This window comes from Emys orbicularis, chromosome 3, assembly GCF_028017835.1.
Source record: "Emys orbicularis isolate rEmyOrb1 chromosome 3, rEmyOrb1.hap1, whole genome shotgun sequence".
Classification (NCBI taxonomy): Eukaryota; Metazoa; Chordata; order Testudines; family Emydidae; genus Emys; species Emys orbicularis.
In genome coordinates, this window is record NC_088685.1 from 65,657,014 (window position 1) to 65,673,431 (window position 16,418).

Here is a 16,418-nt window from a genome sequence, read left to right on the forward strand (position 1 = left end):
CAACTATGGTACTGACTTAACTTGTCCCTGGACTCTGACCGCCCAGCTTCAACCCAGCTATAGTACTCATTCTGGCTTGTCTAGAGATTTTAATCTCCATTCTGACCCCAGCCTGTCCCCGTATCCGATTCCAGAGCCACCCTTGGCCCAGTCCTGACCCTACACCTGGCTTCAACCTCTGTTCCAACCACTAGGGCTGAATACCAGGAGACAGCACCTGACAACACCAAATGTATGACTCATTCTCTGCAGTATGATTTCCTTCCAAGTTATGTGAAAATATTCTAAAACTTATTATTCTTATAAATATTTTCAGTAAATCTGTAAACTAGTAATAAATTTGAAAGCCTAGATTTTACCAGTTTACTGAGCTTCTGTCAGTAGTAACTGACGTCATTGACATTGTTACTGACTTCAGAGGGACTATTCATGCTACTAAATATTAAACTTATAGTGTTTGTGGCATCAGATCCTAATTCAGCATCCAGAGAATGTAAAGGTAGCTATGGTGGCATAAATAATTAAAGTCCCTGTAAAAGTATCTGATATTAGCAAATACCTCCAGTGGCCAAAGATGGGACACTAGCTGAGGAGGGCTTTGAGTTACAGTAGAGAATTCTTTCTCGGGTGTCTCACCCACATGCTTAGAGTCTAACTGATCACCATATTTGGAGGTTGGGAAGGAATTTCCCCCCAGGTCAGAAGGCAGAGACCCTGGGTTTTTTTGCCATCTTCTGCAGCATCAGGTACTGGTCACTTGCTGGTTTGGACTAGTGTAAATGGTGAATTCTCTATAACTTAAAGTCTTTAAATCAAGATTTAGTAACTCAGCCAGAGATTATGGGCCTATTACAGGAATGGGTGGGTCAGTTTCTATGGTCTGCAATGTGCAGGAGGTCAGACTAGATGATTGTGATGGTCCTTTCTGGCATTAAAGTCATGAGTCTAAGGCCTGGTCTACACTAGCCCCCAAATTCGAACTAAGGTACGCAACTTCAGCTACGTGAATAACGTAGCTGAAGTCGACATGCCTTAGTTCGAACTTACCGCGGTTCAGACGCGGTCCACACGCGGCAGGCAGGCGCCCCGTCGACTCCGCGGTACTCCTCTCGCCGAGCTGGAGTACCGCAGTCGACGGCGAGCGCTTCCGGGATCGATTTATCGCGTCCAGACCAGACGCGATAAATCGAACCCAGAACTTCAATTCCCAGCCGCCGAACTAGCGGCTGGGTGTAGACCTGGCCTGTGATATACTGTTGTAGAGTATATCTGGATACTGGATCACTCTATGATTGCCTGTTCTCTTCATTCCCTCTGAAACACCTGGCATTGGGCCACTGTCGGAAGACTAGATACTGGGCTAGATGGACCATTGGTCTGACCCAGTATGGCCATTCTTATGTTCTTAGAGGACTTTCCCACAGAATTATTTAAAATAATATATTGTAAGTATGATAATGAACATTCATTTAAAGAAGTTTTATGTAAGAAAATAACCAATTTGTTACCTTAACTTCATATATTATTTTTCATTATTCCTAATGCAGTTTTTTTTATCAGCCAATCAGTTTGCTAAAATATCACTTATTCCATGATTAACAAGAAGTGAAGCACAGAGTACAGTACTGATCCTGCAATGAGATTCGTATGGGTATGTTCCCGCATGAAACTACATTGACTTCAGTGGGATTGTGCGGTTGCAGTGCTTCACCCACATGGATTTAATTGCACGGCTGAGACCTCATTTTCCATCTCTGAAATAGCTAGTTGATAAAATAAAATTTCTTATTTGTCAATGTGCAGAAGAAAATCCTCACGGTCAGGCACGTATTTTTTTAAAAAGCCCCAAACAGCCCCGAGTTCAAACACATTGTAGTTCCATCACTTCACTTTTTTTTTCTTTTTTTTTTTTGGATTGTGTCAAGTGATCAAGCCTCCATCACACATCCAGCTAGCACTTCTGAGAGCTTTAAAAATTTCTAAGCAGTGTATGTGCTCAAGATGAAAGGCTTTTAAAATGCAGTATAAAACTCTCACAATTTTTAAATTGCAGCATAAAGGCTGACTTTAACATCCATTTGGGATTCTCTCCCTATAAAGAGAAAATCCAAGCGGCGGTTTTGGAAGTCTTAAAATTTATTTTTATTTTAAATTAGGTATAATAGTGATAACATTAATAGAATGAAAGTCTGCAACCACTTCATAAGTAAATGTCTTGGCTTTACCACTATCTGTCAGTAAGGAGAGACCATTACTGGAGCACAAACTCATTCTATTTATGTTATCACTTGGTTCTATTTTTCAGTATTTATTATGCAACTTTTCCAAATTACATTTCTTCAGGTTTTAAATAGGGACACTAAACAATGTGGAATGCTTAAGAAGGACTATAAAGATTGTAATACTTGGATGAATTAAACTAAGAGCCTGAACCAAACAAAAAAGAAGGCTGAGATGTAACTCTCTCCATGCGTAAGGACAGTTTGAATACTACAATTAGAATGAGTTCATACTGGCTCAGGGAGATTATTGAAATAATATAGAACCTTTCTAAGTTGCTGGTTTGAATTCAGTGTGGATCACTAATGACTGCAAGAAGGTGGTAGGGTTCTTCTGTTGAATTAAACTCTTAAGTGCTGTTGGAACCCTGCAGGGTGATGCCGACTGATTCCTGCTGACTCCAGGAGCGGCGCCAGGGTTTTTGGCGCCCTAGGCGGGGGTCCTTCCGCGCTCCCAGTCGTCGGTGGCAATTCTGCGGCGGGGGGGTCCTTCCGCGCTCCCGGTCTTCGGAGCACTTCGGCAGCGGGTCCCGGAGCGAGTGAAGGACCCGCTGCCGAATTGCCGCCAAAGACCTGGAGCGCGGAAGGACCCCCCTGCCGCAGAATTGCCGCCAAGGGCGGCAAAATGCCGCCCCCCCCCCAAATCCTGGTGCCCTAGGCGACCGCCTAGGTCGCCTAAATGGAAGCGCCGGCCCTGGCTGACTCATTGTGGCAGGGATATAATGCAGGAGGAATGGCTCAAGAATGGAGGTTCTTGGGCTCTAGGACGGAGAGAGCTCTTCAGGAACACCCTGAGAAATATCTGTGTTTAGGAAGACAGTCTAGGGTTATGTTTCTGCTCCTGCTATTTGAATTACCAAGGAAGACAGACCCTAGAAAGGGGGTAAGATGATACTAAATACAGTCAGGGTGACAAAAGAGGGGGGCAGAGAGAGGCAACCCCCACTCGCTCCCAACACTTTTGGTAAAATTTTGTGCCCCCGCTAGTAGTGCTGCTGCTGCTGCAGCCTCAGAGGCAGTGCAGTGCTGAGCCACCAGGTCTTCTCCCTCTGCCCATAGAGAACAGCAGCGGTGGAGGAGTTTGGGCTACTACAGCTGCCAGGAGCAGTGCTGCCTCTTTGGGTCTCCCCACACACTGCCTGTGGGGGAGGTGGAGAACTGAGGAACTGGCTCTGGGGGTGCTCTTGGGGAGGGAGGATACTGACGAGCTGGCACTGGTGGTGCTGTGGGGGAGGTGGGATGCCAGTGACTCGGAGCTGGTGCTGTGGGGGAGGCGGGATGCCAAGGACTTGTAGCTGGCTCCGGGGGTGCTGGTTCTGGGGAGCAGGCAGTGGTGGCCTGAGGAATGGCGTTGTCACTGCCAGGCTCTTTTTTGCTGTGCAGCCTGCACAGGACCCACCCCGGAGGCTGAGCTCCACCCCGTCTCCTAGTAATGCCTGAGATGGCGTGGGACAGGGCCACGCTGACTCAGTCCCAGGTATCTGCCTAGTGCAAAGGGCCCAGCCTGTCTGCAAGGAGTTGGGGGATGGTGCAGAAAAGCACCAATCCTGCCCAGCAATTCTACTTCATGGCTCAGGCTCAGATCTGGTAAGGGCCGCCCTGCTTGACCCACCGGACTCTAACCCATAAATATTCCCTCTCCACAGTGTCTACCCCAATCTCCTCCTCCCCCCAAATCTCTCAATCCCACTCCACAGCCCCTAAACTCTACCTCTCGCTCCTCCTGCAGCCACCATACCAGTCACCAATTCTCGTCACAACCCCACCCCACAGAACAGAAGACCCCCACCCCATTTAAAGTAATTATTACTTGATTGTTTAGTCACTTCTTCGTAGGCTGAAGAATCGCTGTCTTAGTTAGCTCGCAAAACCGATAACACTCAGTACATTTTTTTTATACTTCACCCTCCCTGCTTGAGATCCCAGGTGGTGCCCCTGAATATAGTGTTTCTGGAGCCTGTTCAGCGAAATATGGGAACTCCACCTGGTAGTGACTAAAATTCATTGTTCTTTGATGGCTGTCGGGTGAATGGCCTAAGTGAGATGAGATGGTGGCCTTAGTCCAGCTCCTGGTGGGAAAGTGTTTGCAACATTGCACCAGCCCCCAGTAAAATTGAAACTGAGGCCCAGAGCTTAAATGGCCTCTGTACAGATGCACAAGGTGTGGAGTAGGCTCCAATGAAACTCAGCCCTAAACTTCTGGGGTGGGACTGGCCACAGTTTCAGGCTTGCACTGCCATGAGAGCATAGACTCCCCCAGTCCGTGATCCTGTGGCAGCTAGGTATTCCAAAAGGGGAGGTAGGGTCATGTCATATAGAGCTAGATGGCTGTGGAGTGCAGATGGTTTACTCACCCTGTGCATCTGGGAGCTCCTGCTGCTGTGCTGCATCTCCACCCCACCCCTGTACAGACCATTTTTGAACAGGCATTACTATGTCCAAAATAAGCACTGTTATCAGCAGTCACAGTACAGGGGCCAAGGACTGACTGCATATGGAGAGTACACTATCGTCTCCCCCATAAAGATTTTCCATTAGTCAGGGGTGAGGCAGATTTGGAAGCTTGATGTAGCTGGTCTGTGGGTTAAAATAAAGGATTTTTGGTCTCTCTTACTTTCCATCTAGCACTTTTCAGAACATTAATCTCGCCTTTATAAAGAAAATCCAACCTTAAAATGCTTAAACTCACATTATAATGAAAATAATACCAAGTAGCAAGAAGTGGTGTTACTTAAATGTATCACGTAGCAGGATACTGATAGTCATATGTTCGTGCTTCTAGTTGACAGTTAAGACAAACGCATATTAAATATGGAAATCAATGTGATTTCCTGGTTCAGCGGAGGGGTATGTCCCAATCTGAAGTTAACTTACCACTCTCAATATTGCTATTTAAGACTCTAAGCTCTGCAAGCTTTAAATAGTGATTTTCTTTTTCCCTACTGCTATCCCAAAGCTCTGTACCAACAGAAGGGTCAACAAGAAAGCCAACCTGAAAGCAGATCCCAGAAAAAGCATAGTGTTTGTTTGATATTTGCCAAGGAAACATATATCCACACATGGACAGTTCATAGGTTGACCTTTTCACTAGGAAATGCTATGATACTGGGTTGGATTGAATGACCTACTGCCAGTGTTTTCCCCGGAATTGAAGTTCGAGGAGGTATTCGAATTTACAGGAAGATGAGGGCCAAGGAGTGAGACCATGAGGGTGAAGATGGCACCATAGTAAAAACTGAAAAACATAAGTACTAGATTTCTAAAACAAAAAATATTATTTTTTTAAAAATGTATTTAAATTGACTTTTGAAAAAATCATAATAATTAAAAGGTTTAGTACAGAAACTCCCCGAGATAACGACCCCTCAAGATAGTAATGATGTAAGATAATGTCCTTTGCAAATATTATGCATTTTAAAAATCTTAGCCTACTAGAAAATGTATATTTATATAAATTTCCCAGTCACAAATCTGGCATTCTGAAGCAAAGTCACTAAAACATACTAATCTAGTTGTTCCAAGAATGAGAAATTGTATTACTTCCTTCTCTGGGGACATAAACTTTCATGAAATTTCAATAAAAAAAGGGGAGTTACGTTTATTGTGGCTGCCTGGTTGCTGTAAGCAAGTTTCGTACAGTTTCATCAGCAAGGCGATTTGGCGCTAACTCTTGGCCCCACATATTAAACATAATAAAACACCAATAAACATCAGCATTTGATTTTATGATGATTTGTTGTTGTTTATCAATCATAATTTGAAATTATGAGGTTGGCCAACATCACCAAAATGAATATGCCAACATTGCCGCAACAAACTCAGTTGTGTAAGGAAGCTAGTCTTTGTTCATACTTTTGAAACCTATTATGCTTTTTCAGGTACAAGTGTTTTATCATATATATGCTTTTAAAGTGTGTATTAATGTTTCAATTTCAATTCAAACATCCGACCAACAACTAAATGCAATTTTTTTCCAACTAGACATTTTTTAAAACAATTATATCTATTTGGAAAACAACTAGATTGGCAACACAGCTAACTAGTTGACCACTGGGGGGAGTAATGGGGGAGTTCAGAAAGGGTAGGGAAATCCTTTTCCTCCTGGATTTTCTATTTCCAACCGCTTTGAAAGAAGATGCTACCATACAATTGCATGTGAGTAATATGGAAAAACAGGACATTTCTGCAATTCACTTGTGTTACAGGTATCTGCTATCCATGCCATCATGCATGGTGAGGGGTGACCTTATACAAACCTAGGCAGATAGCTCACTCTTGGGTTGCAGCGTATCCTTGTGTTCAAAACAATCCAGCAATCTGAGAAAATATCTAGCATCCCACTATTGAGAAACATGAGTGTTTGACAGGAACTGATTATATGGGTCCAGTGGAAGAGGGCTACGAGGAAAGAGACTTCTCCACACTTGCTGGGCCCAGGACAGGAGAAGTCCAGCCAGGAGATCTTAGTACATGTTAGGAAGAAGGGTCAAGATCTTTTATCTCTTATCTTGACCCTGCTCTCCACTGGATCCAGGGTTACATGAGCAGGTCTGTGGTTCTGCTTTTGCCCCTTCCTCTTCCTGGCCAGGAGGATGAGTCTGCAGAGGACATTCTGGGGATGAGAGAAAATTTGTGAGATGATAATTGGTATCCATATCAGTACTATCTGGAAAACTTACTACTGGATTCATCTATCCCAGATTGCCACAATCCCTGCACTCACCAAGCTGTTTGGGAAAGCAGGAATACTTCAGTGCCATTCTTGAGTTGGCTGCTAGGGATGCTAAAATTTCACACAAGCTCCACGTCCACCTTCAGATTAGTGGGGTATATTTGTGATACTCTGCATGCCTGGTGGCCTGAATAAGCAGACTTTGTCAAATCTGGGCCTCTCAGGGTCCCAGAGCCTGGAAATCTACACAGACCAAGCCCGGAAATCTACACCGCAATGAAACAGCCCTGTAGCCTGAGCCCCGCATGCCTGAGTTGGCTGGCACGGGTCAGTCATGGGTGTCTAGTTGCTGTGTAGACATATCCTCAGAACAAAGATAATTTTTATTTACAGACTGTGTGTTTGACTCTCAGAATGTGCTGAGCACATGCAAGTCCATGGATTTCAGTGCCAGATGCAGCTGCTCAGCACTTCTTGGGATAAGTCCCTAATACACTAGAAGTTGTATATAACATTCACATATATAACAAATAATACTGGCTTTTAGATTATATGATTTTCCTTATATGTTTAAATGTGGCTTAGGAAGTATCAACTTTTATTTCTTTGTTCCTGAAATATGTTGCTTCCTGGCAGTGTCTCTGTTTGGATGTATAATAGATGTGCTAAATATAATCTGCATGCAGTTTAACATAAAGCACATCTATAAAATGAATGTAACATTAATACCAATCGTTCTTTAAATATAAACTGCTAAGAAGAAAGGGAAGCTTTACTTCTGTTGTCTGGGCTGTACCTATGCTGTGGTATAAATAGAATGTTTAGATTTTCAGGGGGGTCAGTCTGGCATAGCTCACCAGAACTTAATTTGTGAAACATGTCTTCTGAAAGTAAAAGCCTTACTAACTTTCTTCCTTGTTTTTGTTAACAGGAAGAGTGCTTCTTGAATCTCGAGGCTCCTATTTCAAGAGTATGTGGCTACGACACTCCTTTCCCTCATATCTTTGAACCTTTCTACATCCCAGACAAATGGAAATGCTATGATGCCCTTCGAAAGATGATTAATTATTGATAAAATTATTGATGAAGCCTACAAGCATTCTAACCAGAGTAAGTGGAAGATTTAAAGGTTAAAGTACTAGTCATTTTAAAAGCAGGAATTGGCTATTGCTGCTGGAGGTCATGGTTCAGAAAGGTACTTAATCCCCTGCCTAACTTTAAGCACATAAGTAGCCCCACTGTAATCAATGCTCATAGTGGAGCACATGTTTGAGTACCTTGCTGAATTAGAATATAAAATACTTTGCATTCTGAGAAGTGTGATTGATTAAGAACAATTGTTGATTGAAAGAAAAAATCTATATTGCTTCAAATATTTCACATATGAAAGCCCATTCTGTTTGAACTTTAAAACCTCCTATGGCTCATGGTGGGTTCAAACCTGTGATGTGCAGGTCATCTTCAACTCATGTTGACTTTAATGGGAGCTGAGAGTTCTCACCCCTTTGCAGGATTGACCCTGCATACAGTGCATTGAAGACATGATTTTTTTCCAGTCTTATATTATATTAAAAGATACTTGTAAGCCTCTCTCATGGAACTGGAAGGGACCCCGAAAGGTCATCGAGTCCAGCCCCAAGCCTTCACTAGCAGGACCAAGTACTGATTTTGCCCCAGATCCCTCAGTGGCCCCCTCAAGGATTGAACTTACAATGCTGGGTTTAGCAGGCCAATGCTCAAACCACTGAGCTATCGCTCCCCCCCCACACACACACGTTTATTCTACAAATAATAACCAAATATTGCATTTTCTGTATAATTTTTCCAGCTTCTTTGCCCACTCACCCAGTGAGATTTCAGCTGTTTGCAAAATCCTGCAAGGAAGCAAGTGGTATTAATTTCCATTACTTGTATTTAAATCATTAGGATGTTTAAAACACATTCCTAGTCTTAAATTTTTTTTCAATGTAATAGCAAAAATCTGTTCTTTTCCTTCATAAACATACATAGTATTAGACTGTTCATCGGCCAACAAAGTCTTTGAAAGGAAGCTGAAAATGACTATAATAGATCTTCTGTATTTACTGGCTGATGTTATGATGTAAATCTGTTTTAAGCAAGTCGTTGATTTACTATGGATTTCAATGACACTGTAAAATAGTAGCATTATAGCTACTGTATTTAGATGTACAATGGGAGGCAGTTGCTGGGATCCATACTTCATGGGCCTCATCTTTCTAACATAAAAAGAAATTAGAAAATAGCATAATCCAAAGGTACTTTATATATTGTGGAGTTCCTCTTGCTCCCATTGAAGTCAGTGGGAGTTTTACTATTGACTTCAGTGGCAGCAGGATTATGCCCTATAATGGGGACCCATTCTTGTGTTCATATTCCCAGTATATGGCTGTGGTCTCATGTAAATATCCCATCAGAATATACCCTGTGGATGATGTAATGTTCTTACCTCAAAGTCTTGAGCTGTTATACAGCTTCACCAAAGCATAATATTATCTACCTGCAGCTGACAGCATTAGGACAGGCCTTAATGCTTGATACAACTTCTAAGTGAGGAACTACCATTCTGCAGTGTCCAGTTAAGCTGTAAAAACAACAAGGAGTCTGGTGGCACCTTAAAGACTAACAGATTTATTTGGGCATAAGCTTTCGTGGGTAAAAACCTCACTTCTTGCATCTGAAGAAGTGAGGTTTTTACCCACGAAAGCTTATGCCCAAATAAATCTGTTAGTCTTTAAGGTGCCACCAGACTCCTTGTTGTTTTTGTAGATACAGACTAACACGGCTACCCCCTGATACTTGATACAGTTAAGCTGTGAAGTCTTAGTTGAATGTGTGAGGTGCATTAAGTAGCCAGTGTCTCTCATTTTTGTAGCTGTTTCTTTTCAGGTCTTTTTTGCCCTGGTATTTGTTTTCTTTCCTTCCTTTTGTCCCCAGAGTAGGAAGTTTTAAGTGCTCCCCTACATGTGATCAGAAGTTTACCCTTTCAGATCACTAGTCTGTTTTGCTCAATCCAAAGAGTCCCTGTCTCCATGAAATACTGTGGTTCTACTTAGTAACTCCACATTTACCATATTTACCATATTGCCTCTCCCTTTGTGGGTTCCAGGACTAGCTACTCCAAGAAGCTGTCATTTAAGGTGTCAAGAAACTTTCTCTGCATCCCGTCCTGAGGGGACATGTACCCAGTCAGTATGGCTACCATACTATGTCATGTGAAATACCATAGCATTTCTGTATATTTTAAAAGTAAGGACATCCTATGTTAGCTGAGATTTCATTATGGTAGTTGTGGGTAAGTTCTTATTTTTTTAATGCCAACCACTGTTGATATAAAAACAACAAGGAGTCCGGTGGCACCTTAAAGACTAACAGATTTATTTGGGCATCAAATACATGCCCAAATAAATCTGTTAGTCTTTAAGGTGCCACCGGACTCCTTGTTGTTTTTGTGGATACAGACTAACATGGCTACCCCCTGATACTTGACACTGTTGATGTGAAATTGTCCCTCGTGTTTTACCTGTACATTTGTCCAATCAGATGTTCCCTTAATTTGACACCATCATACATTAAATCAAACTGTCTCCAGAGAACTGTGTCTCTGTAACTACCTGAATGCATCTTTTATTATTTTGCACATGGTTAAAACTTGGGAGGTTATCAATGGAGCATGGTCGGTTGTCTCTGATCTGTTCTTATTTAGGGGAAAAAACATCTATGACAGAGGAGAGGCAAATCCAGAAGACTGCCCTCCTGGGGATGTAAAAGAGGGGTCTGCAGCTTCTGCAGCATCATAGTCCATTCCCATCTCTGACAGTGCATAGGATGGGGATCAGGGGAGTCTGTGCAGGGAGGCGGGTAGGCTGTGGGAGGGAGGTAGACATGCGCACTACATGTGTGACACTTTTGTCCTCTGGAAACCAGCATTCAACTGTCTATAAAGTGAATGTAGACTTAATCTGAATTAACTTTTGGATATGTTCCTTCCACCACCTTTCAGTTTGTACTGTGGATCCCACCACGCAAAAACTGTCAAAGGGGACTACTGGGGCATCTGGTAGTACTTTAGCCGGCATTGCTATGGAGCTAGGCTCACTGAGATGAGGGGAAAGCCACAAGGCTGGGGAGGGGCAGGAGGCAACGTAGAGACACAGGCTAGCACTGACTTCCAGCTGATTTCAGGAGATCTGCAGGTTACGGGGTCCATAACCTCTAGTCATGCTTTTGGGGGTCAAAATAGGTTTTGTCCCTCACAGAATAATCTGCTAGAAATCGGTGATGGGAAACCTTGGAGTGTCATGTCCTCTTTGCAGGCTATTCGGTGTGAGTGTAGTGGAGAGACATAGGTCTAGGAAATTTTGAGAGGAGTCTCAAAATTCTTTGCATAGTTTTTTCAAATCATTGTGGCTGGGATTCTGTATTATGGTATACATCCAAGTTTGCCCTATCCACAGCTCATACATCCCATCAGCTTATAATTATTTAGGGGTATTGCAGTATTTAGTTTTTACAGTAAATATTTGCTTTGGCCTCTTAAAAATAAATAAATGGATGTTACAGTTTCCTGTGCAGGTTGCACTGAATTGTTATTGCTGTGCTTTTATTTCCACTTGTAACAAGTTTTTCCTTGTTTAGTTAATATTTTTAGAAAAAAAATCTACTTGTCAGAGGCAGTAATTACAAAAGATCCATGTTCAGCCATCTGCTCCACGGAGTTCAGATGGCAGAACAATGTGTTTTTATCTGTATTGCTATGAAAATGAAAGGATAATTGTAGCATTTGCTGACTTTTGTACTCAGCGTAATACTCAATGGTGAGGTGGTTTGTTGATCCAGAATTTTGAGGTCAGTATGTTGCAAATCCATTTATATGCAGGGAGCACAGCGATCTCCTGTAATAACTACCTTCAAAGAGACTGGAGATTGTCTTACAGGTCATAAGGCCCCAACCAGAGCAGAGCCATATGTTGCTAGAAAGGCGGAATATCAGACCATGAGTTGTCCCCTTCTCATTCTGTTGCTGGAAAGACAGAGGGGATCTACAGGTGCTTGTATCTATTCTCTCTGATTATACTGCCAGAATGGAGTGTTGGGCTGGCCTGTTAGCTGCAGAGCTGGCATAGGTTTTAGGATCCCAAGTAGCCACTTGCTTTGGTTGTGCTTGTGAACAACAACTTGACGTGCAGCAAGTCATTTTCGTGTTTCCCACCTGTGATCAAGTCTTTATTGGAGACTTGTACCCATTACTTTTAAGCAGATGGCAAAAACTGTGCCAGTTAATCAAGTTACAGCTCTGTGGTACATTTCTTTGTGTCTCTCTAACTTGTAGTTATTTGTATTGATATTTTCAATATACATCTCTATCACAGTATTCAGAGAAGGAATAATATATAAATCCATCCCTCTCCAGTCACAGGACTCAGCATTACTAAAAAGGTAATTCTGAATGTTTTGCAGAAAAACAAGGGCACTTGTCCTGCAGCTAGCTGAGCACAAGTTTCCCCTGCTCCCAGTGGGGCTGCGCGTGGGCACTTGGATTCACTTGCAGCATTGCACCTAAGCCTAGTCAAAATCTCTGAACTGGAGACTGAAATAGTTCATTTCTAAAAGTAGCCTCTCTGCCTTGTGCCACTTCCCCTCCCCTCCCCCCCCCCTCCGACTGGCTGCGTATGTGTTGACAATATATCACACGTACACAGTCATTTCTCTCGATGTTGACATTTGTCATGGCTTTCCTGTTCATAGACTGAGTTGATGATATAATATAACGTTGTATGACTCATCAATGAAAGATAGGAAGCATAAAGTTTCCACATAACTAAGTCAGACCTTTCAACAGCTTCTTGGCTGCTAGTGAGCTCACATTAGACATGGCACTGTTAAAATCTATAGCTCTAAATGTTAGGTGTGCAGCTGTGCTTCAAATAACACTTAATCAAAATGGAAAGAGGGAATGAGATGAACATGAATATATATTTCCTGTATAGCTGGTGTGATTAGTGGCTATTCATAAAAAAGCCAACACATATTAGAAAATGCTCTCGTGTGACACACAAAATATCAGGGGCGGTTATAATACACAGATGGCAGAGTATCAGAGGGGTAGCCGTGTTAGTCTGGATCTGTAAAAAAGTGACAAAGAGTCCTGTGGCACCTTCTAGACCAGGGGTCGGCAACCTTTCAGAAGTGGTGTGCCGAGTCTTCATTTATTCACTCTAATTTAAGGTTTCGCGTGCCAGTCATACATTTTAATATTTTTAGAAGGTCTCTTTCTATAAGTCTATAATATATAACTAAACTATTGTTGTATGTAACGTAAATAAGGTTTCTAAAATGTTTAAGAAGCTTCATTTAAAATTAAATTAAAATGCAGAGCCCCCCAGACTGGAGGCCAGGACCCGGGCAGTGTGAGTGCCACTGAAAATCAGCTCACGTGCCGCCTTCGGCACGAGTGCCATAGGTTGCCTACCCCTGTTCTAGACTAACAGACGTATAGGAGCATAAGCTTTTGTGGGTGAATACCCACTTCGTCAGATGGCAGAGATGTCATCAGACCATTCCAAATGGCCTCCCTCTGGCCATGCACAACTTTGTATTCTACAGGACTATGTTTTTCTGTCTGTTGCCAAGATCTGCATTTTAAGGCTCTTTCCCTAACAGATAGAGATTCATCTGTATGAGAGAAATATGTACTTTATCTACTCCTGTATGAAATATGTACTTTATCTACTTTATGCTCTCTGTATGTGTGTGTATATATATCTCCTCAATATATGGTTCACTCTATATGCATCCGAAGAAGTGGGTTGTAGCCCACGAAAGCTTATGCTCTAATAAATTTGTTAGTCTCTAAGGTGCCACAAGTACTCCTGTTATTTTTATCTACTCCTGTTACACATTGGTATGTCTGTGTATACATTGTGATAGTGTAGGTGCTGCTAGTAGTTATGCCTATTTAAGAAGTTACCTAACACTTTCCATCTCCCATTCCCTATTTTCAGTTATAATTTTGCCAAACTTAAACCATTCCATCTCGAATTTCCTGGCTTTCTCTACCTCAAGCAGATTTTTTAAATTTCAGCAAAAATGGCTGTTTCTGAGAAAGAGGTTGGGGGAAATTGGTAGTTTTGCCCATGATAATTTTTTCCCCAACCATTTCTCTGAAGAGTTCTCATGCTTCATTGGTTTGGCATAGGGACCTAAAATTTAGACTGGTAATAATCATGGGACCAGTAAGGTGCCTTTTGCTGTCCCTATGAAAATCTGTCCCGATTATGGTGAATTATAAACCTCTGAAAATTGCCATTTGTACATGCTGCTAAAATCTCTAGACATTCCATCTGCTCTGGCCCCACAACTCCCTGCATGCTAGCTACAGTGAGTCTATTCCAGCTCCTCAGAACTCCTACTTGCTGCCAGTCCCACTCAACTTCCTACATGTAAGGCACAGCTAGAGCTCCAAACGAGTCATAGGTGCTGAAGCAGCAGGGCTTCCTGCTTCCTTTGTGTGAGAAGGTGTGCTGGGCTCAGAGACAGGAGGAGAGCTACTACAGACTGGTATTCTGTGCACTTCGAAGTACTTATTTATGGGTTATGGCTTCACACCCCTATTTTAGCAGGAAGGACAGTATCATTTTTCCCCCTCCCCATTTTACAGATAAAGTATGTGAGAGGTTACACAAGGTCACTTCTGGCACATTAGAGAATAAAACCCAGGTGTCTAATATAGCAGGAACAAGTCTCACCCACTTAACCACACTGCCTTTCAAAGTGCTTGGCTGTGCTGTCTATAACCACTAGAACACACTCCTCCAGAGCCTGGAATAGAACCCAGAAGTCCTGATTCCCAACATCCCAATACGCTACTGGCAAAGTATGTTTGGCATCCCCCACTACTGTCTGGTCCACATAGCAGATAACAGCCTGCTATTCCTACCAATTACTACTTTATCTAAACTGATAGAGATCTGTGGTGCTGTTCTAAGTATGTTGAGTTCAGACCTTGCGGATGATCCATCTGGGAGGGGGAGGGGGGCCAACATGGTTCCAGCTGGAACTTCAGTTTACTTTTTTTTAAAAACCTAGGGAATTACATACAAAATATTATAATAAAATTCTTTCATTTCATGATTACGTACTATTTCCTCTACAAGACACCTTCCTCATCAGAATGGCGTGACTAAGGCAGAGAGTTAAATAAAGAGGAAGGACATTCTCTTTTGCTTAAGGCACTGGAGTGGGACCTAGGAGAACTTAACCTGCCATAGACTACCCAGCCAAGACTGTATAATAATACATATGCATAAATTGTCCAAATTACTGTGCATGGGCAACTTTAATTCTGTCATTTCCTAACTTTCACCCTTTGCAACCTTAATATTCTTTTAACGTAGTTTTCTATATGTAATAAATATATTCCTATTGTTAACTGACAGTTTAGATACCTATAACATTTTATCTATTTTGAGCAGTGTTAGGAAATAACAAAAATAGACTTGAAGTTAAATGTTCCAGAACAACATTTACTGTTGGACTGTATAACTGCAATAAATTGAAGCAAAAGATATTGAGTTAGTTGTGTTTAGGAAGTCTCCTGCCACCATTAAGGTGCAAACAAGTTTAATCAAAATTTATACATGATATGAGTAAAGATAAATCATCTTTTATATCCTGTAGGTAACATTATACATGAAATGAAAGAACGAGATTGTGGTTTAGGAAGGTATGTATTTAAGCTATGGATATTACTTTCACCCTAAATGTGTATAACTTATTTTATCTTCTACTTTTGCAGAGATGGGAGAAAGAACAAGAATATACAGAAGCCTTCTTTAGAACTCTTGGCATTTATTCAGATGTGTGTGTTCTGGAAGTCCTATAGCAGATTATCTTCTCTGAAGTAAACCCATCCTGAATGTCATCTTGGCTAATCTTCAAAAGCTCAAATTTTCCCCTAATTATGAAATCAATGATGGACAGGTGATTGCTGTAATAAATAGTTTCAGATGTATTAAAGAAATAAATTCCAGATGTAGTATGAACTTTATTCACTTTGCAATGCTTCACTAGGATACATCTTTAAATGACTTCACTATGTAAATATTATGTGGGATTTTATTCAATAAAACATATTGTACTCATGTGGTCTCTCTTTGCTTTTTCTGTTTTGGGAAAAGTCCAAAGAAATCCTTATTTGGTAACTATACATTTTAAACAAAAATAATGTTGAAGCAGAAAAACTGATGTGTGTGTCAAAATGGCCAGTGGTTGCACACTTTCTGACATTGGGGCCAGATGGTGAGGGCAGGAGCTGGGAAACGTGGGATCAATTCCCTCCTCCCCCACAGACTTCCTGTGTGACCTTGGGTTCTGTGTGCCTCAGTTCCCTATCTGTAAAAATTGTGATAATAGCACTTCCCTACTTCATAGGGGTGTTAAGGATAAAT

At 41.9% G+C, this 16,418-nt stretch overlaps 1 protein-coding gene across 1 annotated transcript in view; it reads left to right on the forward strand.

Moving 5' to 3' along the window:
- BCKDHB (branched chain keto acid dehydrogenase E1 subunit beta) overlaps positions 1-16,112 on the forward strand; it is a 258,498-nt gene extending 242,386 nt beyond the window's left edge. Inside the window, exons 9-10 of the mRNA XM_065400997.1 lie at positions 7,883-8,061; positions 15,767-16,112. Coding sequence (XP_065257069.1) covers positions 7,883-8,023 — 141 coding nt within the window. The 3' untranslated portion in view covers positions 8,024-8,061; positions 15,767-16,112. The remainder of the gene's footprint in view (positions 1-7,882; positions 8,062-15,766) is intronic.
- The last annotated feature ends 306 nt before the right edge of the window (positions 16,113-16,418 follow it).